Here is a 13,925-nt window from a genome sequence, read left to right as displayed (position 1 = left end):
AAGCCCTCGGGCAGCATCCGGTCCCCTCCAGCCGGCCTGGGAGGCCGCACTTTTCCACGGGCTCCCACCCTGCTGTGCTTCCCCGCAGCCCACATCCGAGGCCAAAGGCTCTTCAGCACTTTTATTAAAAATTGGTGACGCACGGAGTGCTCCGGGCATCCCTGGACCGCTTTAGCCCGCGGGACTGGGTCAGTTCCAGCCGCGCACGCCCGGCCGGGGGGTGGGGAACAGGGGTCGAGGTTCTCGTGGCTGCAGACCCCGCCGATCACTTGCCCACCGACTCGAATATGATGCGGTTCTGCTCGGCGCGCTCCCGCTGGCTCTGTGTCCGCGCCAGCTCCAGCAGGGTCCGCAGCAGGTGGAAGGTGAGATCAATGGACAGCGGAGGGTCGTCCCGTCTCGGCCGCTCCCCCGCGGTCCGGGATCCCCACCGACCGGGCCCCCAGCGGCGCGGGAAGCGCTCCGCCAGCAGCAAGAGCAGCGCGCGGGCCCCGCCGTCCTGGTTTCGCGCCCCGGGGCTCCAGCGCAGACTCGGGTCCCGGACTCTGGCCGCCACCGCCTCCGGGCTCCACTGGCTGCTCCCTGGGCGCAGCTGTGCCAGGAGTAGCAGCGCCACCAGCAGCGCCGCGCGTCCCCCCTGCTTCATGGTGCCGCCGGCCCTGGACACACAGAGGCAGCTCAGGGTGAGGCGCACGCGGGGGAGTCGCAGGTGGCACCACTCCCCTTCCAGCGCGCATCCAAGCTCCCCTGCCGTGCCCCTGCGGTTGCGGGCTGGTACCCACAACCTTCCCTCCAGCCCCAGCGGCTGCCCAGCCCGGTCCTCCCTCTCTCCCCTTGGGCGAATCGCGGTGGGTGAGCTGAGCGCCAAGTTCTGGCGCTGAGGGAGTCAGGACGGATGCTCAGAGCCACTCACAGGTTGCCGGAGAGTGTCTGCGTGCTGCGGGATGGGGCTCCAGTCTCTGTCCCTCCGGTGGGCTGAGGGCACCGCGGGGAACCCGGGGTCTGTCCCGGGACTGCCGCCAGCCTTATATAGCTCCAGGACAGCTCGGACTGACGTCAGCGAGAAACATGCACTGATTGTAGAAGCAATGACGGCCGCAGCCTCAAGTCTGGCGGCTGGCTAGACCCGGAGGGGTGCACCTCACAACCCCAGACTCTGGGTCCAGGGGTCAGCACTGCAAGTGGGCCCCACCTTAAGAGAGCAAGAAGCCCCTGGGGCATAACCATTGCTCTGGGAGCCACGAGGCCTTTTACCTGCTAACAACAGCCAGCAGGGACTAGGGCCAGTCCCCAGATCAGAGCAGTCAAGTGCCTGGTCTTCTGTGGCACAAAGAGAGGCTGGACTTCATGGCTGTCAGTGGCATCCACCCTGCTGCTGGCCTCTAGAAGGGGCCAGAGGCATTGGGAGGTTGCGCTGCTCTAACCTAGTCCCTAACGCCTAGTCCCCACTATCAGTTCGGCAAACTACGGCACTCAGAAGCAGAGCCGGCTCCTGGCTCCTGCTCTGTTACCACCTCTGACCCCAGATGCAGCCCCCACTGCCAGGATGCACGTGGTCTTATTCCAGCTCCGTGGTCCAAATTCTAGGCCAGACTGATCGAGGCACCATTAGAGAGCCTCTGGCCTCCGGGTGCTTTCAGACTACAAAAGACAGGACCATCTGCTTCAGAGTTTGCCCCCAAGTGGCATTTTCGCCAAGTTCGTTTTTCTTCGGAACCACAGCAGCAGCATTACTGTACCTTTGACCTTCAGTTAAGATCACTTGGTAGGAAGTAAGGGAACTTGCCTTCATCTCTTCACACTGCTATACCAAAACTATCAACTCCATATCTTACAAACAGCAAACATTTATTTCTCACACAGTTCTAGAAGCTGGGAGGTCCAAGCCCATGGCGCTGACAGATGTGCTATCAGGAGAGAAGCAGCTGGCTAACTTTCATAGTGAGCACCTTCTCGCTATGTCCCCATACAGTGGGAGGGGTGAGAGATCTGTCTGGGCTGCTTTAAAAAGGCACGAATCCCTCATGACCTCATCACCTCCGAAGGTCCCACTTCCTAATAACATCACCATGGACATCAGGTTTTCAACAGATGAATCCTGGAAGGCACACAAACATTCATCTATAGCATGTGGATTCAAGTTTCCACTCTGCCACTGGCTGGTGGTGTGGACACGTCACCTCACTTTTGTGAGCACACCTGAGTGTGCTCCTCCATAGGAGATGATCGGGATTGGCTGTCTCTAGACTTCTTCCCAGCTCTAGAAATTCTGACTGCCCCATAGTTTCTGCTGGAGCCCTCACATCGCGTCTACAGGTTTCAGACTACATAATTACCAAACAGATCTGTGGAGGCACCATATACAGGTTCGGGGCCCCCAAAGAGCCGGAGCTCCACCTGGGCTGGGAAGGTTAGAGAGCAGATGTGTCTGTGATGAGTGGGGGCGATGGCACTGTGGGATACAGGGGTGAGTCACAGCAGACAAGACCATACGCATTTATGGGGTGCCTACCACATGGTAGGGATAAGACCATTATAAAGGTTGTAATGATTTCAAAAGAAGTCAGGTGCTAAATCCATTAAGTTCTGAGTGACCACGGAACCCCAGGAAAAGCGATGTGCCCTCTTCGAGGAGGCTGAGTGTGCTGGGGTCAAGCCACAGCACTGTCTGCACAGACATCGGGGTGAGGCTGGCCTAGAGCCGGTGGGCCTTCCACGACAGGTAGGAGTTCCAGATGACCGCGACACACTGGACAACGGCCAACCTGTGGCACAGAGGGGGGGTGGCATCGTGAGGACAATGGAGGACGAGGAGCAAGCATGGGGGGTGGGGAGAGCTGGACAAGTGCTACAGGAAAGGAGGGCTGGTCTCTGAGAACGTCTACACTGAGGTCTCCCTCCTTCAGCCCTGAGGGAGGGACGTGTGGCTCAGACCAGAGGACAAGCAGGCTGGGTTCTGGGGCTGTCCGAGCTCTGTCTCTGAGCCTCAGAGTAGAACACCGTCATCCCGCCAAGAGTGGTTCTTACTCACTCCTGTCCAGGCTCCCGAATGCTCGTCTTTGTCCGCCTTTACCAGCTGAAGAGAGTCTACTTTCCAAAACCGTCCTGCCGGCCATGAAAAGTAGCATCTCCTTCTCTTTATTCTCAATTTACCTTTTTCTAGTTGCAAAGAGTATCACAGGGACCCTAGTGTTGAGGACCTGGTCCATTAAGCTACACTATTCATGTAAATGTTGACTCCGTCGCCTCTGAAGAGTTTCATACTTTTCCCCGTTCCCGATGCCCTTTCACTGCCCAAAATTTTAATGACTCATCTTGAGCTCCACTGTAGTTTTCACTGTGGTTTCAGCAACTACCCTTATTATTAAGGCGGACTCGTGCTTTGCAGCGGCCTCAAGGGCCCACGTTCCCCCTCAGCTCTTCAGTCTCCCTTCCAGTCCAATCCAGACCGCCGCCCCCCAGGCACTGGCCCTGCAGCTCTGCCTTCGAAGGTGAGCGCTCAGGCGGGGCAGCGGGGGAGACGGGACTATGAGCAGGAGCCTTTTTGAGAAGATGAAAGAGGGTCAGTGGGCAGGTTCTGGGACAGGTTCTCGAAAGGATCAGAAGGTCTGACTAGCATGCCTGAGAGTCTGAGGAACTCTGACGGGACAGCGTTCTGCGAGGATCTCAAGTGACTCCAGGTCGAAAGGAGAATCATTTGGCATCCAGCTGTTTGTGCCCTGCGCCTTCCCTGGGGGGGGCGGGGTCAGGATGTCTTACCTGTAATGAAGGGGGACCAGGTAGAAGTTGGCTAACTGCACAGCAGGCCAGAGCTACAAGAGAAAGAAGGTAAAGGTTGGGGGGCTGCCTCCTTCACCCGACCCCCAGACTCACTGGCCTTACTCCAGCTTCTGCAGACAAGAACAAGGTGAACGGGTGTTTCCCTGAGCACAGTGCCCACACTGGGGACAAGAGTCATCCCAACTGTAGGATTTCTATGGCAGGAGGACCCCCATTCCTGGGCACTTTTGGACTCAAGAAAGCAGAAGAGACAGCTGCAGAGTCAGCGCTTACGTAGTAGTTGGTGATGAGGGCGTCAGGATAGTCCTGGGGAAACAAAAGAAACAAACTTACCCATGCACACACTTCCAAGTAGCGCCCACCTCCCAGTCTGCAGAGCACTTCCAACACAGACTACACTCCAACCGCACCACCCAGCTTGTCTTCGCCGGAGCCTGGGGCTCTGCCTGCATCCCACCAGCTCCTCCCCACGTAGCCTGCCTCATTCCCCCGGGACTGCCAGGCTGCCAGCTGGAGACCATCCCCCACCTGCCCTGCTCACCCGCCACAGCTTGGCCCAGTTGTCCTGGGCTGACAGTCCATTGAGTGCTCCTACCAGTGAGAGGAAAGAGCCTAGAAAACATGGGGCAAAGCACCCCTGGGGAGAGAAATTAAAGTTCTGTGAGCACAGAAATCCCCCCCTCCCCCCACCATGCCAGCTCCTGCTTCCCAAGTCCCTTTTCCCTCTGCTCACCTGATCCAACAGCATCTTCTTCAGCGCATCTACCTTGCTGGTGCCAGGGATGAGGCAGTCCAAGACCCTGTACCAGCCTCCAACGGCGGGGCCCTGAAAGTAAACCCCAGAGAGGACAGAGGGTGTGTGGCGAGGGGAGCACTTGGCTTTTGCATCACAATGCTCCTCTCTCAAGGATTAGAAACCAAATCCTATCTAAGGTTGGCTTAGATGCAGGGGAGGCCAAGGGAAACTGAAGAATGACATGGAACTAAGACCACCGTCCAGTCCTCCAGCAACCCCACTATAGACAGAACTTACCACGAAGCCACAGCCCAGGGAGACCATGATCAGGGTCCGGCGAGACTGGTGTCCCCGTAGACCTCGCTTCTCCACCAGTTGCTGTGAGATAATGTCACCCAGGCCCATCAGGGACCCTGCGCAGGGTACACAGGTGTTGTCAGGATACCTCCTGAAGGTAGGTTGCCATTCCAGGGACAGAAGGAAGTCCCTGAATGAGGCTCTGACACTTAGAGCCTAAGAGATTAATTCTGGGGCAAATGGCCAGTCCTTTACTGCCACTTCGAAGTGTCATGTTAGACACTGAGCTGAGCAGCCTTCATCAGGCCAGGACCCACAGACTGTGCACAAAGTCCTAAAGGGAAGTCACAGTCAGTGACTGCAGATGAAGGGGAACCTAAGGTGCTTGGCACTGAGGACCATGGACTATCAGAACTGGTAAAGCATGGCTCCGTGGGTTAAAGCCTCTGCCTTTCGCTCAGGTCATGATCCCAGGGTCCTGGGATCGAGCCCTGCATCGGGCTCTCTGCTCAGCAGGCAGCCTGCTTCCTCCTCTCTCTCTGCCTGCTTGTGATCTTTGTCTGTCAAATAAATAAATAAAATCTTAAAAAAAAAAAAAAACTGGAAAAGCCTTCCAGATAATTCCATCCAAACTCCTTATTTTTGAGGTATAGAAATGAAGGTCTGGGACCTTACATACCCAGTTAAGTGGCAGAACCAAGGCAAGAACCAAAGCAAGAACCAAGTCAAGTCAACCAAGGCTTGACTTCCTACACGGTGATTTTTCCAGGAATCATATTGTGAACAGATCCTGTGTAGAATGGTAAGGAACTCTGGGGTTTCTCCCCTAGTCCCAGGCGAGACCCTGGAAAGTGTCCTTCACCTTGGTCTTGGGGCCTCTCTTTGTGAAGGACAGCAAGAATAATTCATTTTCTAAAGCATGAGTGCTTACATGGTCTCAGGCAGGAAGACGACTGGCTGAACTGGTAAGAGTCCCCACAAGTAGGAGTCCTGGTTACCTCCTAGCACAATCAGGTAAACCCAGACATCCCCCCATTCACAACCTCAGACTGGGGGGACAATAGATATTATAGCCATTCCCCCCAAACCCCAGGCCTTTGTACCTGCTTCCCCTTCCCTCATTCATACAGACACCCCTTTCCCAAGCAACCCTAGTCAGACGCCCACACCCAGAAACCAAGATAGAAACTGTCACTATTTACAGAGCCCCCGTCAGTTATGGTGGCATGATGGTTTCCAGCAAACACACACACGCAGGGTCACTTGGGAGTGACCAGATAATCTCCGGCTCTCCTGTCCGTATCACTGAGTAATGAGAGCCCCCCTCCAGCCCCTCAGCCACCACAGTCCCTGTGCCCTCAATCAGAGCTGGGCAAACACATCCTTTAACCCTAGTCCTTGGTACAGAGCAGGCTCTGACGTCCACACTGGCTGTGCACTCACAGCTCTTCCCCTGCAGCCACTGCAAAGCCCTGCCCCAGAGCTGCAGCTGCTGCCCAGGCAGCTGGGGGAGGCTGAGGGCTGGCACCACGACCCCCACGACCCCCACGGCTGGCCTCAGCTGCTGGCACTCCCAACCCTGGAGCAGCTCTGGGGCCCCAGCGCACCCATCACGGTGGTCCTGTCTCTCCTCTCCCTGAAACTCTCAAAGTGCTGGAGGCTCTTCCCAGAACATGCTAGCCATGACCTCCCAAAGGGCGAAGAGAGAATCCTAGACATCTTTGTTCTCTTATCCTCCACCACACCTAACCAAGGGCCTGGCAGGTGCTCAGAAAACCAACCAAGGGAAAACGCCAATGTATAGTCCCAAACAGGCCCGCTCCGGGAAGGGCACGAGGAGCCCCCAGGCCTATGTGTGAGGACCTGTGAAAGCAGAGGCTTGTTCCCAGCTCCACACCGTTAGCACTCATCTCCCTTTCCCCTGCCTCACCTCCCCTAGGGAGGGCTTGCTGCTGTGGCCATGCATCAAAAGCAAGGGTACCCGGAGAAAGCCCGCGGGGGGCAGAACAGAGGGCAGTCACTTCTTAAATGAAGGGACCTAACAGCTTGATGTTCTACTGGCAAAAAGTTTACAGTTTACAGATGGATCTCACGCACTTAATCCTCACGAAAGGCCTGGGAGGTGGGGTCACACCTCCATTTAACGTCTTTAAGAGATGAGGTTATTTAGTAAGGAGTAGAGTTGGGGCTGAACCCAGGCCTTCTCTCAAGGAACAGGAGGCTAGGGAATCACGGCAGGGGCAGAGACGTGGGCTCATGGGTCAGTGGCGCCAGGAGGCCTCTGTGCCTTCCACTCCCAGGGGCCTCCTTGCCCAAGCAAGGCCCCAAAGGCCACACATCAAAGACATTTCTTAGACTAATGCACTTCCTGTCTTTCACTGTCCAGGAGGTGACCCTCTCTGTTCCTTGTCACCTTGTAGGGACGGCAACAGTCACCCAACTTGCCAACAGTCACCCAACAAGCTAAAGGCAGAGCAGGAATGAAAACCACAGTCCAGGGAGCCAGCAGCCTTGGAAAAAGATGGATTCCAGGATCCAGACCATGCCCCCCGTCAGGTGGAAAGGCAGCAGTGAGAGGGAAGAGTCCCTGCCAGCCCTGTCCATTTCAGACAAAACCGTGCCCAGCCATTCCTCCTCTGCCCACAGGCCATCAGGGCGCTGGGCCTGCAGCAACCCCGGGGCCGTTGAAGGCTTTGGTCAGTGCCCAGTGCAGGCCCGCATTTCCACCCAAGCAAGCTTGGGCAAGAAGAGCTGACATTCAGATTCCTCCTTCCACCATCCCCAGCGCCAGAGCCCAAACAGGCCCCAGCTGGGTTCTGGGAGTCCTCCTGAAATATTTGGTTGGTCTAGATCTTTCAGTGCTCTGGCTCCCCTTGCCTTGGACTTGTTTCTAGGGGCTGGGAGCCGGAGACCTGCAAAGACGTATTGCCCGAGCCCTGATGGGGCAGGGCGAGGGGCTGCGGGCACTGATGCCCGATGCCAGGCCGGGCGAGGAGCCCAGCAGGCAGACACTGGCGCAGGTGTGACATCATGCCCTTGGGTAGGTGCCAGTTCTCATGCCGTCACTCCCCGCTGGATTCAGTGGAGTGAGGGGGTGGGGAGCAGGCTGCCTCTGGCCACAGATCTATTTGGGACCACCCCCTGCCCGCTAGTTGAAAAGCCCCAACTTCCACACCGTCTTCCTAGTTCCCAACTTCCCCTATTATGTTCCTCTCGTGGCTTTTGTGTATGGGGTCTTAGTTGCAAGAAAATAAAGTGCTAATGGAAGATGAGAAGGTTGAGGGGCAGAAAGGTGGAATGGGGAGCAGGAAGCATGCCCTTGAGGATCAGAGGCCTGGGCGACAGGTAGAGCTACTGGAATGGGGCCAGCAGTGCTGCCAACTCTCTCCTCCCCAGAAGTCTCCACAATTAAAGGGCTGCTTGGGCTGGGGGCCAGCTCTGATAGACCCCAGAGGCAACAGAGCAATGAGAGAGGGGGGACCGCGTTCTGGGGGACTGGTCTGAATGCTCTCCCCATTCCCGGCCCGAAGCTGTCCTACTGCTAAAAAATGGGACAAAATGGAGGGCTCTGCAGCTTCTCAGGTATGTAAACCAGACCAGTGGGGGCTACGCTCAGCTTTCCGGGGCCCCGTAGTCTCGAGTACAGGGCAGATCACTGGGAAGTGTGCTCCATTCTAAGGCCAGCTCTACCACTGACCACGGGGACCCCAGTGCACATCACCCCTGCCCCTGCTGCAGCCTCCTGCTCTACGGTGTCAGGGCAGGACTGGACGCTCCCGTGCCTGCTGAGCGCGCACGCCTGGCAGAATTCAGACTCCAGGGAAACCAGTGCCTGCAGCAGCTCAGCTGCCCCATAGCAGGACTAGAGTGGCCAAAAATGGATGGAGCTGGGCCCGGGGCCCAGTGGAGACTGGAAGGGCCCTTCAGAAAGGACGGGAAGAGGCTGGCTCAGGCTGTGTGGAACACACAGTGGACCTTTTCCCAGCATGCTCTGTTCCTGACTTTAGCTTGGTCAACACTACCCATGATCAGACACTTCTCTTGAATCATTTCAGATCCTGATTCACTTATCCCTGACTCCGCCCACTACCACAGCTCAACCTGGGTCATACCCAGGGCTGTGCAGTGGATGCCTCACCTGGGGGCTGCACACAGGTATCAACATTCCACGTGTTTGACAAATGGAGGAGGAGAGCTGGTGGGTAAAGGTTTCTTTTCTCCAGAAAAGGCTATTCTCCCCTATAGTCCTCAGAGGCATTTCAAAGAGTTTCTCAGTCAGCTTTAAGGGATGGAGCAGCCACGGGCCCTAAGCAGTATGCAATCTGATCTTCCTCATATTGGCTCGCCCTCCTCCCCCACGGGACGACTTCCTACTCCCTCACAAAGTACCTGCACCAAAGCCCCAGGCCCTGCTACTTGGAGAACCAAGGCTGTGACTACCCATGTTCAAATTTAAGGCAAATGGAACAAACACAGCCGAAATACCACTAGAAAAAGAACCACTTGGGGTGTCTGGGGGGGGTGCAGTTGGTTAAGCATCCTACTCTTTTTTTTTTTTAATTTATTTGACAGAGAGAGAGATCACAAGTAGGCAGACAGGCAGGCAGAGAGAGAGGGAGAGAGGAAAGCAGACTCCCCACTGAGCAGGGAGTCCCATGCGGGGCTTGATCCCAGGATCCTGGGATCATGACCCAAGCCGAGGGCAGAGGCTTTAACCCACTGATCCACCCAGGCGCCCCAAGCGTCCTACTCTTGATTTCGCCTCTGGTCATGATCTCAGGGTCGTGAGATTGAGCCCTGCATCACACTCTGCTCTGAGCATGCAGTCTCCTCGAGAGTCTCTCTCCTCCTCCCTCTGCCCCTCCTGCTTGTGAACGCGCGCTCTCTCTCTCTCAAAAATAAATAGATCAGTCTGGAAAAAAAAAAAAAAAAGAACAGCTTGCCGTGTGTGGGTTAACAATACTCATGGAAAGGGCCAAGCCCAGGAGCCTTTGTGTCTATTAAGCATTTCTTAATTTCTAAAGTCTTTGCACAGATATAACCCTGACACTAACTCTGTGAGGTCAGCTAACTAAACTCAATTCCTGAATGAGGAAACTGAGGCTCCAAGAGGTTTACTCACTTACTTGTCTCTCTTCAGGCACCTACTGAGGGCTACGACTCTTAATTTCAAATCCTGCTCTTCTAACTCCAAGTCTGAAATCCCTATTTTGTCTTCCAGTGTGAGAAGCTACCCAAGGGGGCCTTACGAAGCACTGCGCTAGGATCTAAGATCAGCCTGAGGATCTAAACCCACCTCCTCCCTTTATTTGCAGTTTGATCCAAATACACTAGCAGCAGGGAAGAAGTCTGAGAAAAGTGCTTCCTAGAAAGTGCTTCTAGACCAGCACCCCAGCATAGCCCATGTATCTGTGCGAGGGCCCCTCTGAAGGCCAGCTCCTGTGTCCACTGCACACCCCTTGGGTAGAGAAACACAAGGACTAGCTCTCCCTCTCTATTCTTGATGCCACAAGGGGGAAACTTCCGTCCAGCAGTAAAGGGCCCCGAGGGAGTCTGAGGCTGGCAAAGGGCCCAGCGTGTCAGTCCCCATCTCAGCCACACAGTCCAGAATGAGTCACCACACACGCAACCAGGTGAGTCATGCAGGCTGACGGACACTCTGAGGACATGGGGTGGTTGGGCACAGAGGTTGGAGAGGGGCCCAGGGAGGGGCAAAATTGTCCATCCCTTGGCCAGTCATCCAATGAAGTTTCTAGGGCTGAGGTGGGGTTGTTCCAGTAAGAGGCTTGCTGTTCCTCTGGCTTCCATAGCCTGCCACTCAACAGTCTTCCTCTAAGAAGCCCATGGTCCTCCCTAGAATCCTCTTCCCTTCCTCTAAACATAGGCAAGATCCCATCTTAACCCGATCACTCTTGCACTGCCCCAACAATCTCAGAACTTCTAGTCCTCCCCCCTGTAAAACTTACCGTATCTCTGTGCCATCCCCTCACTTCTTAGCCAATGCGCAAAGTAAAGATGGTAACAAATACAGGTTAAGTCACTGGGTTAACTTTGTAAGGCATTAGCCACTCACTGGATTTGGAGTAAACATAAATCCTTGATTAGTATATTGTTTGGGGGTACATAAAAGGGTAGTAAAACTATAAGAAAAGCAAAAGAGTGGTATAAACAAAACTCAGGAAACCAGTTATTTCTTGGTTTGTATGAATTAAGGATAGGTGCTCAAGGGTTCTCAAGCTGGGTGCTGATACAAGAATAATCAGTTTTAATACTATTTAAACCTTACATACATGTCTTAACCATTCTTTTCTATGTTAAGATATTATTTCATGATAAAAAAAAAACAACTAAGAAAAATAAACTGGGGTAAGAGTCCTGATCCCAGCACTTAATAGGTGTGTAATCTAATGTGGACTCAAGGGATCCTAGCTCACAGATCTTTGTGCAGAGCTATGAGATAATGTGTTGAAAGTGTTTTGCACACTGTTAATATGTTAGACGAGCATTTGCTATTGTTAGCTTTCTAAGTTAAGGTCTCCTGGGGCAATGCCTTTAACCCCAAGGGATGACTCCTCAGCTTTCTGAGGACTTTCAAATCCTACTTTACAGCAGGTATAACCCTTCCTTAAGAACAGCCTTGGGGGCCCACCCACCAAAAGACTGGGGACAGCTTCGGATGAGAGACAGACAACCTTTCAAGGGGGCTCAATAGAAGCAGAAAATGAGGAAGGTGTGGTGGGGTGAGCTTCTGCCTCCCAAATCAGGCTGCTCTGGTCCCGCTCAGGTCTACTCACTCACCAGCTGTCAGGACCTGTACTTTCCACGGGTGATTGGCCAGGGCTCGCTGGTATGCCCGCCAGAGTGCCATGATTCCTGTCAAGCCAAGAGGAGAGGGGGGGTCACCCCCCGCCCCTCCCCACAATTAAAGACACCGTTGACTTTTCCCTGTCGCCACTCCCTCTCCTCGGCCCTCTTCCAATACGTCTTAGAGGGGCAGAGGCCTCAGGAGGGATGCTTCCTGGACAGCTTCCTGTCACAGGCATCGCCTTAGACAATCAGGTCACAGAGGAAGGCTGTAGGCGGCTGCGGAATCTCGGTGGCAGCCACCCGCCACCCCATCTCTGAAGCAGAGCCACCTGGAGGCCTCCTCCTTCCACACCGAGACACTTCATAATGGCAGGTTTGTTCTGGCTTTCACCCAGAGTCTGGTCGGTCGCCAGATTCACTTAGTTGGAACCAGCCCGTATCCTTCCTGAGTCCAACTCTACACCGTAAATAGGGCCTGTCATTCTCTGGGCCTGGACAGGTCACATGGGCTTTGAGCACTAAAGGCACGCGACGATTTGAGCCCTGAAAGGAGGATCTCCCGGCACTCACCTGCCCTCGCCTCCAGCCCCTCCCACGTGACCCGACCGGGAAGGACTTCCGCCTCAAGTCCCGCCCCTTCCGTCCGGCTTCCCCCGGAACTTCCCCCCCCCAACCCCGCCGCAGCCGGGGTTGGAGTGGGCGTGGACTGAGCGTAATACTCATGGGGAACCGCTCAGCTCTCGGTCTGTGAGCAACCCCTTTTTGAAGTGGACCGCGCGGGGTCTCTGTGAGGGTCCCGCCTTCCATAGTTCCCACTTGGGTCCGACCTCTGCCTCCTCATGCCCCTTCTCCCCCGTAGCCCTGGTTTCTTAACCTGGATAGACCCTCACTGCTACCGCACCCCGGAACTGGCCAAGGTGCTGATGCCCTTCTGTCTCGAAAATCAATTTAGAAACCATGAGCCGTAGTTGGGTGCGTTATTTTTTCAGTGTCCCTGGGTTCTTCACTAGCCTTGACTGTGAGCTCCTGCATGGGTAAAATTTGTCATCCTCTTAGCACTAGTTTAGTCTTTGTCCACAATGGCCTTTAGAGATGCTACGTAAAGAGGACCCCTCCGTGGAAAGCACGGGATTCCAGAAACTCAGAGTCCGCGTACTGGCTTTGTAACTAGTGGGCTCTGCAGCCTGGTCATCATTACACTTGAACTTAAGGTTCCTCACCTGTTAGACTATGTTTATCACACTGGGCTCCTCAGTGTTAGGGGTTTACAAGATGTTTTGGGGAGATAACACTCACTACAGGTTCTTCTTTACCTCAGCTTAAAAAATTATTTTAGAAAGAGCCACTTTTAAACAAAGGGGTTCACAACTAAAAGTGTTTGGAAATCTCTAGATTATGTGATTTCTTAATATTCCTTTTCAGCTTTAACATTCTAAAATTTTGTGAATATAGTGCAACATCCTTTCAAGGGTAGCGGAAACTACTGTAAGATCCCTGGCAGATTTGTCAGGCTGGAAGCCTTTGCTTAACTATATCCAGGAACCCACACTTCAGGAAGCAGCCATCCCTGACTTTCAGGTTCCCACCTGGCTAGCTCTAGCTCCTATTTACTCAATGCCTATGTGATTAAGACAGGGAAAATCCTGTCACAGGTACTTGAGAAACACAATGAGAAAGCAAGATAATTTGATGTCACAAATACTTCACTCAAGGCTCCTATATTCAAAACACCATGCCAGGAGTGAATTTACATTAGTAAATGTAATAGACCAAAATGTGGTAGGTTAGAAAGTTGTTCTCTGAAGTCAGACTGTCTACGTTCAAATCCCAGCACCACTACGTAGTAAAAGTGATCTTTTTCAGACTGCTCAAACTCTCAGAATCTTATCTTTACAGTTAAAATGGGGCAGTATCTACCTCATATGATTAAGTAACATATGCAAAATACCTGAAATAGATCAAATGTTTAAATAAACACGTGATTTACTCTTTTTTCCCCTTCCCTCTTGAGAATACATGGGGGGAGAGAGAACTTTTACTAGAGATATTTGGGAAGCTCCTTGATAAAGGTTGAGATTTGAGCTGGGATCTTGAAGAATGAATGGGGTTTATGTGGAGATGATGGAGGAACCATGTGAGCAAAGGCACAGGAAGTAAAATACAGGATCCATAGATTATAGTATAAAGTGTATATATTGGGAGGGAAGGTTGAAGTAGAATGGCCTTCAGAGAAAAGAGTTTACGGTAGAGAAAGAGAGCAAGGGCTGAAAGCATTCTCCTGATATTCTTTTGGAGTTAGAGACCA

The 13,925-nt window shown here is 53.7% G+C and overlaps 2 protein-coding genes across 3 annotated transcripts; both read right to left on the bottom strand.

Annotated features, from left to right (window-relative positions):
• Positions 1–112: 112 nt before the first annotated feature.
• On the bottom strand, positions 113–1,402 carry UCN (urocortin). The gene is made up of 2 exons (XM_032849566.1): positions 914–1,402; positions 113–659 (listed from the first exon to the last, which is right to left on the bottom strand). Exon 2 carries the CDS (start codon positions 644–646, stop codon positions 266–268), a length of 381 nt encoding a protein of 126 aa, XP_032705457.1. The 5' UTR covers positions 647–659; positions 914–1,402; the 3' UTR covers positions 113–265.
• A 1,240-nt stretch (positions 1,403–2,642) lies between these two features.
• Positions 2,643–12,266, bottom strand: MPV17 (mitochondrial inner membrane protein MPV17). Of its 2 annotated transcripts, XM_032849541.1 has the most exons (8): positions 12,191–12,266; positions 11,612–11,686; positions 4,814–4,929; positions 4,514–4,606; positions 4,322–4,417; positions 4,054–4,086; positions 3,760–3,812; positions 2,643–2,765 (listed from the first exon to the last, which is right to left on the bottom strand). In XM_032849541.1, the coding sequence occupies exons 2-8, from the start codon at positions 11,679–11,681 to the stop codon at positions 2,696–2,698; spliced, it is 531 nt and encodes a 176-aa protein (XP_032705432.1). In that variant the 5' UTR covers positions 11,682–11,686; positions 12,191–12,266; the 3' UTR covers positions 2,643–2,695. The 2 variants fall into 2 exon arrangements, with proteins under 2 accessions (XP_032705432.1, XP_032705433.1); XM_032849542.1 differs by lacking the exon at positions 4,054–4,086.
• Positions 12,267–13,925: the final 1,659 nt, after the last annotated feature.

Source organism: Lontra canadensis, unplaced genomic scaffold, assembly GCF_010015895.1.
Source record: "Lontra canadensis isolate GAN:19392208 unplaced genomic scaffold, GSC_riverotter_1.0 scaffold232, whole genome shotgun sequence".
NCBI lineage: Eukaryota > Metazoa > Chordata > Mammalia > Carnivora > Mustelidae > Lontra > Lontra canadensis.
This window is presented reverse-complemented; position numbering and strand designations above follow the sequence as displayed.

Coding starts and splice junctions, on each gene's coding strand:
- UCN (XM_032849566.1), bottom strand. CDS start 646: ATGAAGCAGGGGGGACGCGCGGCGCTGCTGGTGGCGCTGCTACTCCTG.
- MPV17 (XM_032849541.1), bottom strand. CDS start 11,681: ATGGCACTCTGGCGGGCATACCAGCGAGCCCTGGCCAATCACCCGTGG. Junction 4,087..4,321: donor ACTGGGCCAAGCTGTGGCGG/GTGAGCAGGGCA, acceptor TTGTTTCCCCAG/GACTATCCTGACGCCCTCAT. Junction 2,766..3,759: donor CTGGTCCCCCTTCATTACAG/GTAAGACATCCT, acceptor TCTGTGCCACAG/GTTGGCCGTTGTCCAGTGTG.